Genomic DNA, 22,600 nt, shown 5'->3' on the forward strand with positions numbered 1-22,600 from the left:
GATGAGGGCACACTCAATGCCAGTGTCTGTGTTGCCAAGAAAGATGTTAAACTGCACCAGTCCCAATACTGATCCCCAAGGAATGCCACTCGTCATTGGTCTTCACTAGAAAATCTACCTATTTAATAAATTTTTGAGTGTGACCATGAGCCATAGCTTTATCCATCAGGTGCCAATTCATCAAATCCATGCCTCTCCAGAAGAAATGTGAATGTCTGTGTCCCTTGTAAAAGAAGTTGTCTGGTACATATTCATGTGCAAGTGTAGTAGCTAATTTGACAGCTTAAGGAGTGATATGTTTCTGCATTCCTTGGGGTGGAATCATTAGCACAGGTAAATCTCTGTGCTGCTGACAGCAAATTTATTTGACACAGAGTTTATGATCTAGTAGATGTAAATGTCTGCTGTGAAACCAATGATGGATAAAGGAGGCGAACAGCTTATCTCACAAGATTTCCAGTTGGGATAGAAATAATCTATCTTGCGAAATGTTGACAAGTTCACTTCTAATCTTAGTTAGAAAATTGAGGCTGGAAGAGATAGTGCTGAAAAAATAATGGGGTGAAAATCTTTTCTAACTTTTCAAAGCATTTCCTACATCCATTCTTAACTTGCTACAAAGTGCTTTGGGAGTTGCAGAGCTATTCAATCACTTTCATATTAACAGAAAAGCCCCATGTGCACAGCATTTCTAAGAACTATTTCCTGTGCTAAAGAGAATTTTGGGCTATTACTATCACTATAAAGTAGTTCACTGTTTAGAGATTTATTTAAGTGTGAGGGAATCTTAACTGATTCTGAACAGCTTTGCCACTGTGCCTCTTACAGTGTCACCTTTCTGACATTTTTGATTGAAATAAAGAGAACACATAACTAAGAGCCTTTAGCTTCTATACTACTCAACTTTTTTAAAAGTGGGTTTTGTAGAGCTGCAAATGTAGGTCTATAAGAACAGTCATCAAGATAGTATTGATCTGTCCCAGGAGGATATGAAAAAAGTTTTTAAAACCTGTAAATAAGGGTATAAGGAGAAGAATGTTTAAGATATACCTCTGAAACAGTAGCAGATGAGAGATGAAAAATATGTGAAGATTATGGTATTATGAGATATTTCCCAAGAGCAGATTATAATTCTAATATTTTTTTCCTTAAATTCTGTCCAACTTGTAGTAGGAGATGGTGAAAGCCAGCACAGTCAATGACCTTAAACTGACATATAAAAATAGTATGAAAAGGTCTAATTATTGCAAAGGTCACAGGATAAAAATTTTGTTCCAATTCTGTTGTTTCCAGGAGCCAATGGAAATGCAACAGAGCTATCAAAATTCCTCAGTGGCTTGTTGAATCAACAAAAGAAATGCCAAATTCTTGGCATTTCTTTTGTTGATTCAACATATTAGAATTTATATATCTTGCAATAAGGGCATCATAGCTGAACTTACAAAAAATGGAAGACAAAACCTATATATATTTAATAAAGCACTTGCTAAAATTAAGGGAAGGAAAGCATTTCAAGGAGGCATGATAACTGTCTCCAAATGAAACAAGGAAATTGTTATTTTATGAAAAATTATGACTTAACAGCATACAGCTCCTACAGAAGAAATTGCAGTCAGATTTAATACCAAAATACTTTATATAAGGAAAATGTTACTTAAGGATTTTATATTATATAGTTCTACATAAAATTATTTTATATCAGGTAATTGTATACTTTTAAATACATATTGACTGAGCTCAAAATGCCAAAAACAAGTTTAAATTTTTTAAAATTCTTTTAAATATTTGAAGTTTGAAATTTCCATTGGCAAAATATTTTCTGTCAAAAAGAAGTTTAAGGGACATGCATTTTCAATAATCCTGATTGTTAAAAAGGTCAGATTGGGGGTTTTTTTTATTATTTTTTTGTGAAATAAAAGTACCCAATCAATAAGTCTCAGGCTTTTACTGCATCTATTGAGGTCAAAAATAATAAATCAAAATGTTTGAGCTTTTAGTATCACTTCACTGGACAGTGTTTATCCCTACTCCTACACCTTCTCTTTCTATGTGTCCCTCCACCAGAGTCAATTTCAGGTTAAAAAAGACTTTTCAGATTAAAATAGACTTTACTAAAAACATACATTTTCTTGCAAATCTCAACCTCCACATGATTCCACATTTAATAGGATATGATGTTCTGTCACACCAATTTTACACTAAAATAATTTTCATTATTTTGTCGAGTTACTATTTTTTATATTATTGAAGCTGAGAAGAGATTTAGCTGTAGTATCCCACAAATTGCATGAAATTTGTTTCCTAAACAAAAGTTTCACTTTATCCATGTGATTCAGTGTAAAGTTGATTTTGCAACATTTAATCAGAATGGAGGAGCTTCTTTATATAGATTTGTTTTTATGCAGACAGCTTCCGAAGCTCCAGAAGATATTCTCCACAGAAAGGTCTCTGCTCCTTTCTCCACATATAACTGTTTTAGTAATCATAATGAAACATCTATCTCCTGGTATGTCTTTGAGTATGATTCAAATGAAGAGACAAATTTGAGAACAATAATAATCTCTATAGAAGCTATATATCTATATATCTCTATAGAAGCTCTATATATATCTATATCAAACTTATATCTCTATAAGGTTGACATTCTTTTATATTTCAAGCATAAATTTACAGGTAGAATAGAAGTGAACTTTCAAAATGTTCACAAGATTTCTGATCTTGTTGAGAAGAAAAAGTATCTGCTTAAGAGAAAACACTTGGAAACCCAGATTTTCTCATTCTCCAAGGAGTGAAGCATTTGGGATGGGAAATAGCTACTTTCTGAGTGGATGATGGAGTAGCAGTTAAAGATCAGTGTGCATTAGATCGCAAAGGGAAATCTTCAGAACAATTGCAATCGTCCTCAACAGAATATGACTTGAGATCATAGTTTATTTCACCATCAAAGTTGCTATCCAAATCTTTTCTATTAGAAATACATTATTGGCTTCACCAAGTAGAAAGTTCTGTGTTTAAAAAATGCAATTTCTCTCTGTTAATAATAACTGATATTTTGACTAAAATCCTTATCCTTTACAGTAAAAAATTTTCAGAAAATTTTATGGCACCAATTCAGAAGAGGTAAAAACTAGACAAGTGTTTAAGGTATGCTGTCCATTTTCACTGCCTCTTACTCATTTTCAGGGACTTGAAGGTGCCTTTGCAAACATCCAGATGTTTGACTTACTGATATCAAATGTTTGCTTTCAGATATCAACATGGCAGGAGAACCAAAACCATACAGACCAAAACCTGGCAACAAGCGGCCACTTTCAGCACTTTACAGGTAAGTGAGATTTCACTTTAACTTACCCGAATACAATTTTTATCAGAAAAATTATGGTAACCTGAAATGTATCTACCAATGGCACTGTGCAACACTTACCAAAATTATAATGAAATCTGATTACTTATATTAATGCTCCCACTCCTAGTACTATTATTAATATTTTTTTCTTTCTTAATTAAGTGTTATTTAAACTTTTAGTCCTTATGATTCAGTGCTTGGCTATGGACTCATTTTTGTGACTTTTTTATTTGCAATGATCAATGAAATAACTAACAATTTCAGAGCAATAAAATTGGTTTCTCACAGATTTTTTTGTCAAGGATGAGAACCAAGTTGGGACTGGATTTCTTCCTTGGCTGTTCAGAAGGGTATTGATAGTGTCTTTGTCCTATTCCCAGGTGCCTTTTGTCATAGAGCTTTTACAAACTTGAGGAAACATCCACTTTTTTTTCAAAATCAATTATGCTTAGTGAAGCATTACTGATTGTTAGGGCTACCATGTATTTCTGCTCAATAAACCTTACATCTCATAAAAGTACTTCAGAATTTATACTCCAGATCCATGGAAGGAATTAGGGCTGATTTCTACTGTAGCTGAAATGTAGGTAGACTGGCTCTGAGAGCTATACCTCAAGAGTGAAATCAGACACATTGAAGAAGTATTTTTCCATACCTTGTTGGGTCTGAAAACTTCAGATGGAAATTTGAGGGTGACATCTCAGAATAAGACAAGCAGAAGCATTTTAGGTCTGAGCCTCCATGCTACATAGAAGAGATTTGAAGTTTTATCATATAGCTGACCTTAGCTGAAGTGATAGAAATATTATTTTTGGAGAAGAGAATCCCTGTTTCATCATTACTCTCAACTGCAAACCACTAAACTCTGTAGGTGTTCTTGGTAACCTTGGTCTACTCTGTCCCTGTTCCAGTATTTCAAAAGATTTGAAAAGGTGTTCTGTGATTTCTGGCATTTATATTCATTTCTACCTTTGAGCTTTTGAAGGCTTTCTCATAAATACTTGTTCTACAGAAAAGATAGGGATAAGAGAGACCCGTGGAAAGTTCTAAAGGAATTTTAAAGAGGAAAAATATCCTATATTGTGTCCTTTCATGGATGTAGTGCAAACTATTTCTCTAGAAGATCATGAGGCTTTTATGAGCAACTAAGAGAATCCTTCCATTTCTCCCTTCATGTTAATTTTGCCTCTGCTCTGACCTTGTAAGACCCCACCTGGATTACAGTGTCCTGCTCTGGAGTACTGAGCACAAGAAAGGACTTACAGGGGGCTTATAAAATAGAACACCTTTTTACATGGGTAGGTAGTGATAGGATAAAGGGGGAACAATTTTCCACTAAAAAAGGAGGGATTTAGATTCGTTTTTAGGAAGAAATTCTACACTCAGAGGACAGTGAGGCACTGAAACAGATTGCCCAGGGTAGTTGTGGATGTCCCATTGTAAATATTCAGGGCCAGGTTGGATGGGGTCCTGAGCAATTTTATCTGGTGGATGGCATCCCTGCCCATAGTGGGATGGTTGTAACTAGGTGACCTTTAAGGTTCCTTCCAACCCCCTTTACCATTCTATGGTATGGTCCCTTCCAACACAAACCATTCTCTGATTGTATGATAACAAGGAACTTTTATTATCTCAGTGTTGCTTAAACTAATATGTGACAAGATCAGTGATTAATCAAGTTTTGGCAACACTGGGAACATTTACTTATTTCAGAACACTGTAACTGGTTCTGACTGGGATGGAATTAATTTTCCTCATAGAATCCTATAAGTGTTTTGGATTTGTTTCTAAAACACACCAATGCTTTGCCTGTTGCTGAACAGTGCTTGCACAGCCTCATGATTTTCTCATTTTCCTATTCTGCCTTTGCAATTAAGAGGCTTGGTGCCGGCAAGAAGTTATGAAGAAATATATCTGAGACAGCTGACCCAACCTGGCCAGAGAGATATTCTCTCATATAGTCAGAAATAAAAATTGGGAAGGTTTTTCTTCCAAAGCAGCTGTTGCTTGGAGATTGCCTGGACAGTTTATGGGAGGTGAAAAGTAATTGCCTTTGCATCACTTGGATTTTTTCCCTTCTCCCTTCCCCTATTACACTGCAAATATCTCAATCCATGAGGCTTTTCAACTTTTGATCTCTTCTTCATCCTGACAGGGGACAATGGTAGGGGAGCGAGATGGTGACCATGTGGGTGCTTAGCTGCTGGCCAGGATCCACCCACAAGACCAAGACAGATAAGGGAAGTAGTTACAGTAGATTTGATTTTCACTAAGAGAGTCATTGGTTAAAAAATTTAGTTGTCACAAAATAGTCATCGTTAAAAGGAAGGTCTGTAAGTAGAAAGAGGATAACAGATTTCTGAAAGGACAGAATTAAATGAGTTCAGAGATCTGGTGAGTAGAACGATTCTTGGAAAGAAATTTGAGGGACAAAAGAAGTGCAGAAAATCTTGCACTGAGTGTGCTTAAGGTAGAACATAAAATTCTCCTGAAGCAGAAAAAATCAAAAGAATAATATGACAGCATCAACTTTCTCTAACATTCTAAAAATTGAAAAGGAATTGTACAAAATGTGGAATCAAAACACCATGACTGGAAGTAGAAAAGAAGAGAAGAGTCATCCTACAGGATATCAGAAAGGTTAAAGTACATAATAATATAAAAGATAACAAAAAATTGTCATTAGAGTAACATCCTCCGATTTTTAGTTAGGAGGAAAAGAGAGCAGATGATACAGAAAAGACTCCTTTTACTTAATCAAAAGTGATTAACTGACCAGCTATTAAAGAAAATCAATTTTTACCATAGGGTATGCAATAAAAAAAATTGGCTAATCAATGTTTGACTAAGTGAATTTGATGGAAATGGTCTGATAATGTTCACTGTAGTGTGTTCAAAGGATTGGCTGAATCTGTGGGTGTACTATTAGTGATTCCTTCCAAAAACTTATGGAGGTCTTGTAAGGTAAAGAAACAGTGGGTATGGGAAGGTGTTATACCTATTTTTAAGAAGAAAAGATCCAGAAAAATATTAGATGAGACTAGCTTTGATTCTAAAAAATGTACTAAAACACATTATTAGAAATCAATTTATCAAGACCAAGAAGTTAATAAATTGTTTAAAATATCAGGAGCATATTATGCTGAAGCAATATAATTTCCTTCTTTGGCAAGACAGCAAATTTAATGTAGAAAGAGATGTGCTATAAAGTCATTGTCATGGTTTAGCAGTGACACTCCCAATTTAGTACCCTCTGAGACTCTCCCATATGAGATTCCACTTGCTTGCTGACATCCCTTTCCTTCCCCCTTCCTGCTCCAGGGATAGAGTTGAGAACTGGAGGCACAAAGGGGTGAAAATTGCAGTTTTAGACAAGAACAATTTACTGGAAACAGCAATGAGATTAAAAAAAGGAAAAAAAAGGAACAGTGGCAGGAAAAATATTAACAACAAAAGGTATAAGACAAAAACTATTTACACAGAAAGCCCGTGATACCAACCAGCTTTTCCACACCACACCACACCACACCACACCACACCACACCACACCACACCACACCACACCAACCACACCACACCACACTTTCTCCCAACTGGAAAAGGAATGCCTTTCTTTCCAGAAACCAGAGAAAAAGTCCTTTTCCCCTGTCCCAGGCAGTGGTGTAAAATGGTATTCAACAATATTGGGGAGATGGCCAGGTCCAGTCAGCAGAGCTCACAGCAGCCCACAGCTCCTGGGCTCAAGCAGTCCGATCCGGCAGGCTCAGTCTCCCAGTTCCTGGGACCACAGACACACACCACCTCTCCTGGTTACTGTAAATAAATAACTCTGTCCTGGACAAAACAAGGATTAAACAAGCTTTGACACTTACTTTTCAGTTTTCATAAGCATGTTCAGGAAAGTTTTCTACAATAAATGTCTTAAGGTAAACATCCAATGGAAAAACAGTGACACTGTACAACACAGTATTAAGGATAATAACTGTTAACTTTTCGGTTTTCTTTGTTACAGATTTTTAAATTGTATTTTTCATATGTGAGACAACATAAATAACAATTTTAAGATAAGCAAGCAGGAGCACTGCACAGGCTTGCAGGATTTTGTTTACTTTGAAGTACTTGAGGCTTCAAAAAGGTTCAAAGAACTTTACATTTATGAAAAGAAGTTTGTATCGCATTTATAGGTGGATATACACATAAGTCCTTACAGAGAAACTGATGTCTATGATGTGTTATAACCTAATAATTTGCTTGTGTATCCAAGTCATTAGGTTCATTTTTTCCTGTAATGGTATAATACACTTTGATATCTCAGTTCAGGATCAACATTCCTTTATTTTAACTTTTCTACTTTTATTATCTGTGTGCAAATAATCTCATTTAATCTTACCTATGTGAAATTAGCATGAGCCTAAATGTGAGACACACAACTTTTTTAGGTGCAAGACAGATAACTAAATAATAAAAGGACTTCCATTTTATGTTTAAGCCTTAAAATATTTTGAGAACATTTAGTCTTTACTTCAGAATACTGTTAAAAACATTATTAATTTTAAGCATGCTCATTTAATATCTTAAAATGTACTTAGAGTAGTGCTCAGGAATTAGTTAAATTCTAACATAGCTGAAAACTCCATCATCATCCACCCTAATTTACATTGCATTGCGGGGGCACCTAAGTCCCATAAGATTCAAAATTGTTCTGAATTTTCTTTTTAGCACACCACTTCTGCAGAAAATCGCATGCTTAAAAAATCTGCATCTTAAAATTGCTTTGCATCTTGTTGTACTGGTCTAGCCTCCAGCAAAAATTAATTGTACTAGCAGCACATCGTAGTATCTTTGAAGTTGAAGATTGAAGGTGCTGACTGCTGACACAAATGTGTTAAAGCACTCTTTGGGAGCAATGCTTTGGTAAAATAAAACATCACACTTTGTCTTTTTCTTTTAATGGTGTTTTGATCAGTATTTCACTAAAGTAACTCTGTGTCACCATATGAAAGCCCATTTACTGTTTTTTCCTGTGTTTACTCCCCAACATATAAAAGTTGAATCAACATAAGTACTCTGATAGACTGTTATTCTGCTTCTCTTCATCATAAAATATTTTAATTATTTGTTGTTTATTTCAGTCCACTACCATGTTATATGGCATATTAAATACATGCCTGAAAGCTTTTTCTGCATTTCGGAACCATTCCCAGTTGCTCAAGGAGCCTCAGGACAGGTGGAGCAGAGCCACCATGCACATACTGCCTGTGTCTCACCTTCCCTCAGGACATGCAGTGTGTCATTTCTCTATGGCTGACATCTTGGGAGCTGGTTAAAAGTCTTATCTGGCACCCCTCTGGTAGTAACAAGGCTGAGAGGGTTTGAGAAGGATGACAAGGGCACCTATTTTTGAGTTTTTAGAAAAAAACAGTGTGCTACAGGCGGGCATAATGGTGCCATTTTTACTGCCATAACAATGAGCACAATTACTGCAGGCTCTGCTGCATGAGGTGGTGGTGGGGATCTGCTGGAGATCACATGAGGGGAGTCAAAACCAGTGTAGTGGTACTGGTACAACTGAGAGCACAGTGTCCCATATCCCATCCAAGTCTGCTTTCTGAGATAGCTAGTTACTTGACAAATCCCCGGGGTCAAAGTGATATTTGTACAATGCAACAAAGCAGGAGAAGAGAAATGGAAAGGCAAGTTACTGGGCACTGCCAGAGTATCTAGTCAATCTCTTTGCTCTACACAATTTAATGTTATAGTTGACTATAAACTTTTTCAATACTGTTTTATCCAAGAAAAATAATCCCTATGTGGATTATTTTCATCCTTGCCAAATTTCAAGCTTCTTTGAAGTGCCACAAGAAAATTGGTAGGCCCCAGTGTCCCATCTTGAAGACTCAGTGAGGAGTTATTCAATCCCCAGTGCTGCAGTATTCCTATTGCTGTCTGGGAAGAAGCTGGCTTGACTGAGATCCATCCTGCTGAGGCACATCCTGGAATGAGACAATTAACAGAATGGATTTAGTGAATAGATTCACTAAAGAAAGCCAGGAAAAACTGAGTGAAATAGCCTCTCACTGTGTTGGCTTGGCTGTAACCAGAACCAGAACCAGTGTTCAGTTCCCACAGCACTGCCCAGATGTAGCACACGATGACCCTGCAAAGGCTTCCCTCCAGGACAAGTTTTTCCACCTGTTGTCTTAAATTTCAGGTGTACTTAAATTTCAGTTCAGCACTCTTTGAGTGGTGTTAGCATAGTGATTTCCCATTACCAATCACTTTGTCATGTAATGCAATTGAAATGTATATTCTTCAGGACAAGTTTTTCCAGCTGTTCTCTTAAATTTCAGGTGTACAATTCAGCACTCTTTGAGTGGTGTTAGCACAGTGATTTCCCATTACCAATCACTTTGTCATGTAATGCAATTGAAATGTATATTTAACATGCCTGATTTAACTTGCTACTAATTATCTACATTAAACAGCCTTTACTTTACAATTTCATAATTCCCATGGCCTCTGGAACAAATTATTTTATTTAAATGTCTAATATTAGTATACTAGAAAGGGATATTATTTTATTTAGATGGTATGGTTATTTTTTATGTTAATGATTTGTTTTGACACAAACATTTTATCAATTTCCTCAGTACATTTTACTTTTATAATGTCTATCACAAGACTGATTATGTTGCACATCTTGCATTTCCTTTGGTTTTTCAGTCTTATAGCAGAGGCTGAAAAAATGGCTTGCAGTCATTCTCTACTTGCCCTCTGCTTCTTTTATTGTAAATGTCCTTTATAGAGTTTGGTGGGGTCTGGTTTGCCTCAGAGCCATCCATTATTTTGAGTTTCTTTTCTGAGCACTCCTGAGCACACTTCATTTCAGGAAAAAGTGTGAAAAGGACACTGATGAGCAACTTGATTTTGCCTTTTAATATAGGAGTCTTCTTGAGATCATTCCTTCCACTTGGAGTTGTTAATATAAACTCAACAAGTTCTGTGCCAAACAAGCATTACCATTCCATTAAAATACTGCCGGATTTTGCATCATTACTGTAATAGTGTGCCACTGATAGTATATTATCAACCTTTCTAAACCTGTCATATAATGATAGTAACTGCAGGTATACATATCTTAATTGAGTACTGTCCTAGATTTCCAATATTTTTCTTTATATTTTCTTTTTCTTAATGAACTTGTGTGTTCATTATTACAGATCTACAAGAGACTAAAGGCATAGTCCAGAAAACAGAAAACAAACCTGATCAAGTATTTTCTGATCGTTTAGTTTTACATGAAATTGTGGTTACAACTCCTACATTATTCAGTACACTGAATGAAAAAAATATGCTTATGGGACATAATTGTTCTATGACTACATCATATTAAGACTATATAGTGTGATATTTCTTTTGAATCAAAGTGATTCTTTTTCAAGAGAAATACATGCTCCTGATGCTCTTTATTACCTTTCTTTATAAGGAAAGTTATTTTATTTCAGTAGAGTGGAATGGGCCTAATATAAATGTTGTTCTGCAGCTCTTCTCTTGAAGAGAAGCTTTAACTTTGATAAAAAATCTCCACATTTCTAGATATGTTTAAATAGACAGATTTTAAGTCCAGTAGGATATTATTTACATTCATTTCATCAAAGAATGTTGCCAGTGGTCACATTTAAAGCAGTAATTTCTGTACAGAAAAAATATAATTTAGTTTCAAATTCTTACCTGAAGAGTGTAAATTTTACTTGTATTGAGAATTTAAATAGTATTCTCAATTACATTTAAAATCTTTAAAGGTACAAATACAAAGCTAAAGCAGACCGGGTGATTCAATTTGAATGTTTTGTTTGTTTGCTTGTTTATTTTATTTCAATAAAAGACACCCCATGTCAAATAACTAATATCATAGGAATAATTTTTAAAAGATCTGTTGATGGAAGGCAGCACATGCAGGTCTTAATTTCTAAATTATGGTGGTGTAATTGCAATCAGTTTGATCCCATAAATGTTTAAAATGGTACGTGTGCTCAGAGGGGCTGGGAAAGGCAGAAAAAGGTATAGGTTTGCCCTTTCGCATGATTCAGAGTATGAATGTGCAGCACTTCATAGCTTTAGGTCGGGGGTGGAAAATGAGGGAGAGAAAGATATTTCAGGTCCTTAACAACAGGAAAACCTTTTGCTTCTGTTCATTTTGAAGTAGATCACAGATAAAGAAAAAGTCCAAAAGACATAAAATGCAATTGGCTTCTTGATTTCTTCATTCAGTCATATTATTCCTAACCTGTGGGGAAACTCTAAAAACAACTAGGACAACAAAACATTTTTTTTTAATCTTCCTATTAACTATTTTAAAAATATTGTTAAGTCTCCTTAAGAAGGGGACTAGGCCATGTTTTGCCTCACAGATCATCACTATATGATAAAAACTACATTTTTCATGTTTGTTTGTTTTTATTCACCATCAGTTTTTACATGATGGTGTTGACACAGATCATTTAGAAGTCCCATGTAAAGACTAGCACTTGTCTTTGCAACAATCTTCCCTCAATCTATCCCTTAGACTTACACAGTATTTCCTCAGGTATTTTTCCTCTGTTAAGAGGATGTGACTCCAGCTTATACGCATCTGCACAGGAGTTTCATCCCTCTTCCTATCTCAGTACTCTTCCTCTTACATAAGGTGATATATGGTATCACATGAATAATCTGTCTTTTTCCATAAAACCCCAGACACAATAATCACATTCATGCTCAGAGATTAGCAAATTTGGAGAATACGCTGTTCACTTATTATTGTTGGGTTTTTTCCCCAGTGTTTAATTTTCTTCCTTAGTTTTTTCTTCTGCTATGAAACCTGAAGCAATATACTATAAAGTATCTAACTGTAAACTTATCTCTTTTTTTTCACAGTTTTTAATGACTGTTTATACCACAGAAAAACAGAAGACATATCCATAATCTTCTGATGGCATTGAAATTGTTATGAATGATATAGGAATCCTTTCCTATTCAATTGAAATAATTATGACTACTTTTTTATCTGAGAATTTTGGCTGCTAATATAAATGAAAAAGCTTTGGCTTATAAATCAAAAAGTAAATTCCTAAAAGATCCAGAGTATTGATGGGTTTGCCTGCAGGCAAACAGAAGTAGTAGTTTTAGTCATGCATTTGTTTTAAATCTTGACAGCCTGAGGCCTGTTCCTATCCCTTATTGCATGTGAGATTTCTACCCTTTATTACTGCATGGATTCTTGTATTTAATTTAAGAAATTATCACTTTGGACTCAACATGTTGAATTCCATATGAAGATGTGTTCTGTAGGTATACTGCTGCATTTCAGTTAGGCTAAAAAGACTAGGCTAAAAAGCCTTCAACATAGTAAAAAAAAAAAAACCAGAAACTGACAGCATGATATTTTTCTACATTTGAGTTTTAGTGAAGAAGGTATCACGGAAACACTAATAAGTGTTGCATACAATGCTGTTCAGAAACTGTCCTATTAAGTCTTGGGTTCATGACAGATAACAGAGAAGGACCTCTCTTGGCATTGCAAATGAACAGAGAAATGCTTCATTTCCAGGAATTTAGTAAACCTTTAATTGCTGCAGTAATCAGAGATGCAGAACGCTGTGCTTCAGAGAACCACTTAGTGGACTTGCAATTAGGCATTGGTTCTCACATAATGTAACACCTCTAATTATATAGAAGGCTGTAATTTGGTCTGGGAGCTGCTGGTGTACTACAAGGGCACCATTTTAGTGGCTTACAGAGAGCAACAGAAATATGATGCTGGGTTATAAATTAAGTACTTTGTGAATAAATAAGGAAGGTTGGATAAACAAGAAACTACAACACCTTTTAAAGTCTTATGAATAATATTAGAAGAACTTTAAAATATACTTAATTTGAAAGAAAATGGATTGTTCAATAAAATTATAAATAGCATGGTAGGCTGTGTGAAACAGAGGGACAATAGCAACATATTATTATGCAGTGAATTATAAAAATAAAATTATCATGCAGCTTTATTTCTTGGTGAATTCTGCTAGTCTTGGAGCATACTGTCTGAAAATATGTTATCCACCCTACCAGAACTGATACTTAGTGCTGTTGATTCATAATGTCAAATGTAATTTTATGTTTTAAAACATAGGGTACAAATTGCATGCTTTTTTGATATTGCATGCCAGTATTCCCAAAATGTCTGGCAAAAGCATTGGCTATTGTTTTTGAAAGGAAAAAAGGTATTAACAATAATATGTTATTTGAGTGCTAAAAATGAACATTTTCTAATACCTATTGGCATAAAAATGTATGTAGCATTTTTCAGTTTTGCATGAGTGAGATTATTCTAGGAAACAGCATGACAAACATGAATCTTACATTGTTAGAGAACTGACCCTCCTGTATCTGCTTTGAAGCGTTAGTAGTGTCATTGAGGGAAAAAAGATATTATGCCTCTGCCCTTGGGATCCTCAAAGGCAATGCCTGCATTAACCTTCATCTGTTTGTGACTGCAAATAGCCATGCAGCAAAGTAGTATTGATTGTGTGCATTAGATCAGTCAACACTGTTTTGTTCAACCCACCCTGAAGAAGTCGTTCTAGATGGTTTTACATCAGTACATATTGACCTGAGTGTTCTTATTCTGCTTTAGAATAGAAGAGGGTCAGGTGAAATCAACTTCATACAAAGAATGATTAAATGAAGTTGATCTTCTGTGAGGAAGAGGACTCTAAGGCACACTACTATGATCACTATATTTTTCTCAGAATTCTGTCTTTTGCTTGAAGCATAGTTTTTGCAAAATTCAGCAACTAGTAAAAATCATGTGGAAAGGCAAAGAAAAATTGACAGTGGCATGGAGTTATTTTCATTCTTCAGGTTTTGTTTCCTGTTATTTCTCGAACAAAAGTACCACATTGAGCATGTTTTGTATTTGGGAAACTTGCAAGAATCTCACTATGAATCTGAGTGTGAATTGCTTCATGACTGGAAAGAGCACACAGTGATGTATGGTTAAACACAGTTTGTCTTATAACTCTGTTTGGCAACAGAAGACTTCTCTTGGGTGGCATGGGAAGAAACTGGAATCCATTATTATCTAAGAAGGTTTTCAAATGTAGAGTCTGAATCAATTTCACTCTAAATTACAATTTAGTATTTCTCAGACATACTACCAGGATTTAGACAACTATGAGAATCCATCCCCCTGTTCATGTAGTATTTGCAAGTTTTGGATTAATAAAGAAATCCAAAATTTTTTTAGCAAAATCAAACCTGTAAAATCAGAGAGGATACAGCTTTTAAATTACTTATAGCTTTTAGGTTTCCCTCCCATTTAAGAACATTATTGGAAGCAACTTCCTTTTCTTCCTTTAGGTCCCCTGAGTTCTACATGTCACCATTTCCTACCACATCCTCAAAACCCAAAATCTCATGTTATAACAGTAATGCATTCAGTATCCACTATGACAATGTACATTTCTATTGATATATGAAAACCAGCTTTTGCATGTGCTGGTTTAAGTCTCATCCTAGCCTGTTGCTGCTGTGAAAGTTAGCAGAGGGCAGAGGCAGTCTCTCTAAAGCATTTCCTTCCTGTACTTAAAGATACCTTTTATTCAGTTTTTCAACAGTCAAACTTCAAAGATAACCCCAAAAAGATTATTAATTCCATTCTTCTAACTAATTGTGAAAAGGTTATCTATCCAACCACCCATGGGGTAAAAAAATCCTAGAGGCTCCTGAAACTTGTACTTATGACAAGAATTTCATGTTTATACATGATGTAGTATACACATTTTGCTAAGAAACTAGCTAAATTTGGTCGTCTGCTATGTACATCTGATGCTACACATCAGTACAGGCTAACATCAGGTATTGTTGACAGCATCCTGTGCTAAGTGTTCCCTCAAAATCTTTTCCTACAGATAGTGCTATGTCACTACACTGTCCGGGATTAGGTGCTAAGTAGAACTGGCTACATAAAATGCACTGTATTAATAGTCAGTGTTTTTTGCAGGTTTTTTTAAAATACAAAAAAATTTATTTTCATTTAATTAATTAAAAAATCTTGCACATATTTTCTGTTGTCCAGACATGTAAAATGCTAAAAATTAATTATTTATACATATATATATATACATATATATATATATATATATAAATATATATATATCAAACTTTAATTTCTGTCACTTCAAAACACTGAAAATACAAAAGGCACTTCCATCTTGCAGCATATTAAAGGCAGAGTTAATGCATGAACACAGACCAAACCTAAAGGTGAGGAAGCATTCCTAGACAGAAAATCAAGATGTCCTGTGGGAACAAACTATAATTTCAGTTTTCTTTATCACAAGAAATTAAGCTGTGTAAGATCCATATCACCTACAGATGTCTTAGGAAGTTAGTTTCTTCTGGGTACAACTTTTTCCTCAAGGACTTGGAGAAAGGCTGGTGTTTCAAAAAATGATCTAAATTACTCTCAATCTTAAATAATTAACCAAGTCAAAAAAGTCACAAAATATATAAAAAATGTATCTTTTTTAATCAGTCAGAATGTGTAATGTGTTGTGATACTTTCATAAGGGACTAAATATGTATTATACATCTATTAAGGATCATGTATAGATCTGCATAGAGAGAGACTGGTAGCCAAAGGGATAATCTTGTTTGATAATCTGTTTATCCCTAGAGTGCTTACTAGTATAGTAGCTTTCTTATTGAATAAATTCCTCAGTAATTAGTAAAATTTGGTTTTAGTACCCTTGAATATTTCAGTTGTGAACTTTGATTAGCTATGATCTGAGACTAGAAGAGAGGAAGCATGTGCTGATTAAAGGACACTTCTCAATCAGCTCTGAGGAAAGATGTTTTAATATGTCCCCATAAGTAGCAGTCTCTTGTTACTCAGTTCTTCCTCCTTTGAATAGTTTTTTTGCAATACCCAGCCAGTTGTCCTTCATTTCATACACACATAAAGTAGTTTTTGTTCTCAAATTCTCACTCTGAATTTCTTTTTTTAATTTTATCACACTGAATTCATAATAATTCTTCAATTTATTAAAAAAAATATTTTAACTCTCTTCACTGGATAATTAAAAACCAGCCTTTTTGTACCTATTTTACATGCAGTAACATTTTTGTTAAAAAGTTTTATGCACACCAATGTTAAATGAATCATAACACTGAGTGCTCCTATTATTTAATGTGGCTTTCTTTCACATTGGCATAATTCTTTGTTAATGGTCATGCTGGGGATAGATTTTATTTTCTCAGCTTGATTATGAGACTCTCATATCAGGCAATATCAAGAGCTTTAAAAATGAGACTAAGTATTACCTATCACCTGTATTGTCGTTTATCCACCAAGCCAGTTACCACATCAAAGGACAACATTTGCACTGAGAAACGACAGTTTGAGCTCGCAGAATGTTAGTTTCCACCCATGGCTTAAGTGGTATACTTTATTTTGTGCTAGAATCTTTACATTTCAATAAATAACAGAAGCACTTAGGTCTGTCGAATAAAACTTCTCAAGGCACTGCAAAAACTAATACATAATATATGACATTATGCAATGTTCATGAAAACAACAGTTGGTTGCTGTTGTTTTTTCTAATCTGAGTTATCAATTGCAATGTCAACCACCAGATGGGAGCGGAACTTATTAAAGTTGTTAGAGACAATTGCAAAAATTGACATAAACGTGTAAATTATTCTTCCATTCCCTCTGCTTCTGAAATGCTTCTGATAGATTAGATTTTCTATACAGTCATTCTACCATTTATTTGTTCCAGAATATGACAGAGTTTCTTGACAAAACTTATCAACATTTATAAAGATAGTTATGGAAGCTTCAGAATGAATGAGCTTCTTATCCTTTCATATTTGACAATGGTTATTGACAATGTCCAGGAAAATGGTCTTGGATTGAAATTAAGTCACAGAAACCAGAAAGGAAAGATTACCTAGTATACACCATCAATTGTTCTTTCAGATTCGATAGATAGCAGAAGTTATATGAAATTATATTTCTTCTGTAAATTAAGACATGCTTGTATTAGGCTTGCTTGCATTGAATAGAAATATTGGGAGGTAGCAAAATTTACAATGCAAATCCTTTAAAAAGAAATTAAATGACAATATATAACACTGCTTTAAAAGTTCTGAAGAAAGATGGTTTTTGATCACTTCAAACCACAAACTCAACATTCAGAGAAAGATGCATCCATATTTGATTACTATGAATGGAAACATAAGTTTCTTCTGAAAAGTCCCTTGGTTAGTTCTTGTCATTTTAAAAATGTACTACATTGATAAACAAGGTAAGCCATGGTCTTTCAATACACATATTTCTGCTTAATCTTTGGTCCTGCTAATTCTTTTGTTCCTAAAGCTGCAAAAAAGACATACTTGACAGATAAATAAGTCAGCCACATCAGTCAGTCTAAATACACATTAACATTATACTGAAGTCCAAAATGCTTTACAGTTGTCCTGACTTTCCTATCAGGCTTGAATATAAATGTTCCCAATCTCCTTGAAAACTGCAGTCACTATTCATACATTTTATAGTCAAATAGAAAATGTGTGATGCCAGCTACACAGTCAGCTAATCCGCCTCAGGAATTTTGATATGAAGGTTGTAACCTAAGATGATGACTCATCTGAAAAATTATTAGTTCCTGACCCCTTTATCTGATTCAGGGAAGGTGGTTTTGTTTTTGCTACAAGTCAGAATAAGAATCCTAATAAATTCATTAAATTCCACATGTTTTTCCTACTAAGTGCTTAAAGATGAAATTATATGATCTCCATGAGGAAGAATATATTGATTCATTATTAATTACCTTGGAGAATTCTTGGCTAAAATCCATTTGCTTGTGTACTGCATTGATATTGTTAAAAATGTTATTCACTTTGTCCTATACACAGTTTTGGGAAGGAGAGGAGATGATTCTTTAACAAGTAATTATATAGATTTATGTATCTCGGGTCAGGCCTCAAGTGCAGAAAAATGCTTGCCTGTAATCTTAATAGGACAATTGTGCAAGAAAGTATAATTTACTTCAGGATCTTGCTGTCATTCCATGATTTGTTTACAAGTCAAAGAGGAATTCACATATCCTTAGTCTAGTCACATTTCCCTGTATGTTTGTCTGCAAACCTTGAAAATTTGTCCATCTGGATGTTCAGTCCATGTCAAAGATGGAATTTAGAGTATTGCCATTTATATAAGAAATCTTAGCAGCAAAGAAAATCATAAAATGCACAGTTGGGTTAATCAAACCTTGCAAAATATCTCTCCAAGACAGGGTGCAAGGGGAACACTAAATGGGAAATTTGTAGGGTCCTTATTTTAAACACAGTGTGACAGGATGGTAGCATATCAATAGGTAGCAATTAATTGCCTATGCCTGTTCAGTTTACGTCCAAGACAGGGTGCAAGGGGAATAACACTAAATGGGAAATTTGTAGGGTCCTTATTTTAAACACAGTGTGACAGGATGGTAGCATATCAATAAGTAGCAATAAATTGCCTATGCCTGTTCAGTTTACAGTGACTGGTTTTGACTGAACAACTGACATAGTGTAAAAATTCTTTTTCCTTCTGCAAAACTTATCTATTATATGTAGACAAGGAAAATTTTAGCTCAGAAAATCGTAGCTGAGAATCAAAGTGGAATACCATCTCAGTCTGCCATGTCCCAGTCATGCTACAGATTAGCCTCCCTCCCTCCTATTCCAACTGATATATTGCCCTGGCATATTGACAAACTGATCTTTTCTAATGGGAAAACCATTTCAGGAAAGAAAGGAAAAATCTCAATCTCTCCTGATTCACTACTACTCCTACATAATTAAAACATGATTTCCTTTGTTCACTGTCTAGCTTAGTATTTCCTGGACACAAAAATATATTTTTTGCAAAAAAAGACATCTGCTTTAAGATTTTTTCCTGGAGGTGTATGACAGCCCTTCTCTAAACGTATCAGAATTAGTCTTTTCTCAATATCATATTTAATTTTTCAATAATTCCTCAAAACTCTTGAAAAGTCAGTGTACATTAGGTTGAAAAGAAAGGTAAAAAGTGGCTTTTTATTGACAAATGTCACCAGTAAAGATTATATAAGATGTTATTTCATATTGTGTTGTAGTTTTAAACCTTTATATTAATTTTCCATATAATGAATTACCAAATAAAAGGCCAACAGATAATTGTGTTCCTTTACTATGATGAACACTTGAACTAATTAAAAGTAATTCAGCAAATTATCTGAAAACATTTAGTCAAATATAGAGAGAGGTCAAATCTAGGGCAGCATTGTTTAAATCAAATTGAATTCCAGTTTGAGAACGGACTTCAAATAGATTTTTAATTGCAGTATTTTGTCCACAGGGCATTCTATCACACACACTCTTTGTTTTCAAGTAAAGTCCACCAGAATATCCTCCATCAGGGTAATTTTGATTACAAAATTTCTGTATTATGAAGTATGTAAGTATGTTCTAAGGCTTTCATTCTTTGGTCATCTTGCTTATAGTTAATCTCTGCAGCCAAACACTGAGTGCTTCCCCTGACTGATTCATTTCATTAAGCAGAAAAAGAGGAAACCGAAATGTGACACTAGTGCACAGAATGTGCAGGAGAAGGGTGAAACCCTTCATGAAGGGCCCTGTCATTTTATTGCTCTCTGGCAGCTCTGCCTGAGCACAGAGAATGCCAAGATCAGATTTTCTTGGGACTGCCCCAACCACGAGGACATGCAGCTTTGGGCTTCTACTGTGCTTCCAGTTATATGGAAAGCCATGAGTGCTTCCTCTTCTATTCTTCTAGTTCCACTTGGATTTGAACCCCAAAAAGAAATGGAATAGTGAGCTATATTCATTAGGACAACAGAAAAGGGACTGTGTTTTGGTATTTAGATTATGGTAATAATTAAACTGGTTTATTGGCTTGTGAGTTTTTGCACAAAACCTTTGCTGAGTAATAATAACTGAAACAGTACTGTTTTTTTACAAAGAGATGAAACTTTTTCCCTAAAACATTTATTATTTGTTTAAAACTAATGGTAATTGTTTAAAATTAATTATATCTCAAATATTTTATTGTGGGACTAAATTGTTTTCAGATTTATAATTTAAATGTACAGTTCCACATAGGATACCCTTTGCTGCATTAGAAACACTTTTATTAAAGGCTACAAAGAGATATTAATGACCTGGGCATTTATTTTCTGCTCTTCCTAACACAGTTTGCTCAGTGGGAATCATCACAACAGAACATTTTTGCACAAAATTACTCAGCTGCAAATATGCTTTAAACATGTTTATAAAGCATCCTAAAATCACATATTAATGGTCTTATTAAGCAGCTGATATCCGTAAACTCAGTAAAGCCAGAACACACTAAAAAAATAAGTGCAGCCAGTTGCAGATACCAAAACAGGAACACTGCCTGATAGCACACATGAGGACTCTTGTACCTGCCCTGGCTGGACAGGAACTCCCAGAAGAGGCTCCTGCCAGTGTGCAGGTGCTGCATCTCCTCACAGCCAGAACAGGGAGGAGGGGAGCACTTTGAACCACTGGGTTTAGAACTGAGCATGATTCTGGATCTACCAAAACAGTGACACCCAGATCCAGCACAAGGCCCATTCTGGCAAATGGGACAGAAGTTACCATAAGGATGAAGTGATCACGTCATGTAAGCATAGGACACTGGAAACCAACCCCCAAAAAAACAAAAAAGGCAACAAAAAGAACAAAGTATTTCTTGCTCACGCTAGACATTCTATTCAAATATCTACACAAGTCATCTGAATCTGTGACATTCAAAGGGTCTAGATGTGCTACTTTGTAAATATTCGATTTCTAGATCAAAGTTCCATTGCGTAAATGGGATTTTTTCCAAGTTAAATGGAAACTGAAGAGGAATACTAAAAGTGCCTACTAAAATGCATCAGGCCCTTCTGTTGGTGCTAAATTGTGTCATTAAATAAACTTGACACTGAAAACAGCTGTTTTAAATTCATTGCACGATTGTTTTTAAACACAATAAATACCTGTATTTAAAACTTTTTTATTTACTTGACAGACTTGAATCAAAGGAGCCTTTTCTGTCCGTTGGGTAAGTAAGAATATGGATATTTTCATGGATATTTATATATTTAACAGCCATACAATATAATTTATGAGATTATGTTGAGCATAAACATCCTATTTTGACATGATGGTTATTTACTACACTTAAGCTTATAAAATGCAGCTTTTAGTCAATAAAGTCAGCAGCCATGGATATTTTCCTTCTCAAAAGCAAACTAAGTATGTTTTGACTTTATTGACTAAACAAAAATTACACAAAAATACATATAGGAGTTAAATGTTGCATTAAAAGATAGCTGGTTTATTAATTTATTTTCACTGACTTTATTCAGAAACCATTTTAAGTATCATCTATACCACTTGTCTAAACCATGAAAAAGTAATTGATAATGTCCTTTAAAAAATTGTGATACTTCAATAACAGAAATAAAATCAAATTTATGAAATAGAAAAAAAAAACACATTTTAGCCTGATTATAAATCACTGCACTGCTTTTCATATTTCAGCCATAGCTTTCATAGTGTCACAGTCACTTAAACAGTTATATGTTGCCTATATTAAAAGGATAACTCATCATACTTAAACATTTATTTTTAAATGTGTCATATTCTAAAAGCATATCACTCTTCTACAAAATGTAGACTAATATATGTATTAGTGGTAATTATCTGTATTTTACTTCTGAGTCTAAATTTCACTTTCCATGCATAGTTTTCCTTTCAGGTTATTTCTTTAAAATTTTCCAAAGTGTCCTAACATTCTCCCTCCCTGTTTTCCTTCAGAAGTGTGTTTTTTATATGTCTTTACTCTCATATTCCTTTGTTCACACCATAATTTTTATTATCAAGAATATAAACTGCAGACAAAACATCCCACACAAAATATCTGTTTAAGGGTTAGCTCTACCATGTAATAATCAGTAACTTCCAAATTGTTGTATTAATTGCAGAACTGGAAGTCAACTTCAAATTCTGAAGTGTGAAGTAAAGTTAACAAGCAATAAAGTGTGTAAATTATGATCAAAAGAATTCTACAAATTAGCATAAACAAGACTGAGATATGTCTCGGTTTCTGTAGCATAAAGTAACTGGTTTGTTTGAGTATATTTCGGAGTAATTCCTTGCTGTTTT

General features: G+C 34.6%; 1 protein-coding gene across 4 annotated transcripts in view; it reads left to right on the top strand.

Annotated features, from left to right (window-relative positions):
• The window catches only part of RALYL (RALY RNA binding protein like), a 368,663-nt gene that overhangs the window by 294,159 nt on the left and 51,904 nt on the right, over positions 1 to 22,600 (top strand). For all 4 annotated transcript variants that reach the window (XM_039695648.1, XM_039695650.1, XM_039695649.1 and 1 more), the window contains 2 exons: positions 3,250 to 3,325; positions 21,462 to 21,494. In XM_039695648.1, coding sequence (XP_039551582.1) covers positions 3,250 to 3,325; positions 21,462 to 21,494 — 109 coding nt within the window. The remainder of the gene's footprint in view (positions 1 to 3,249; positions 3,326 to 21,461; positions 21,495 to 22,600) is intronic.

Source organism: Passer montanus, unplaced genomic scaffold (assembly GCF_014805655.1).
Source record: "Passer montanus isolate IOZ18808 unplaced genomic scaffold, ASM1480565v1 scaffold90, whole genome shotgun sequence".
In the NCBI taxonomy this organism is placed as follows: domain Eukaryota; kingdom Metazoa; phylum Chordata; class Aves; order Passeriformes; family Passeridae; genus Passer; species Passer montanus.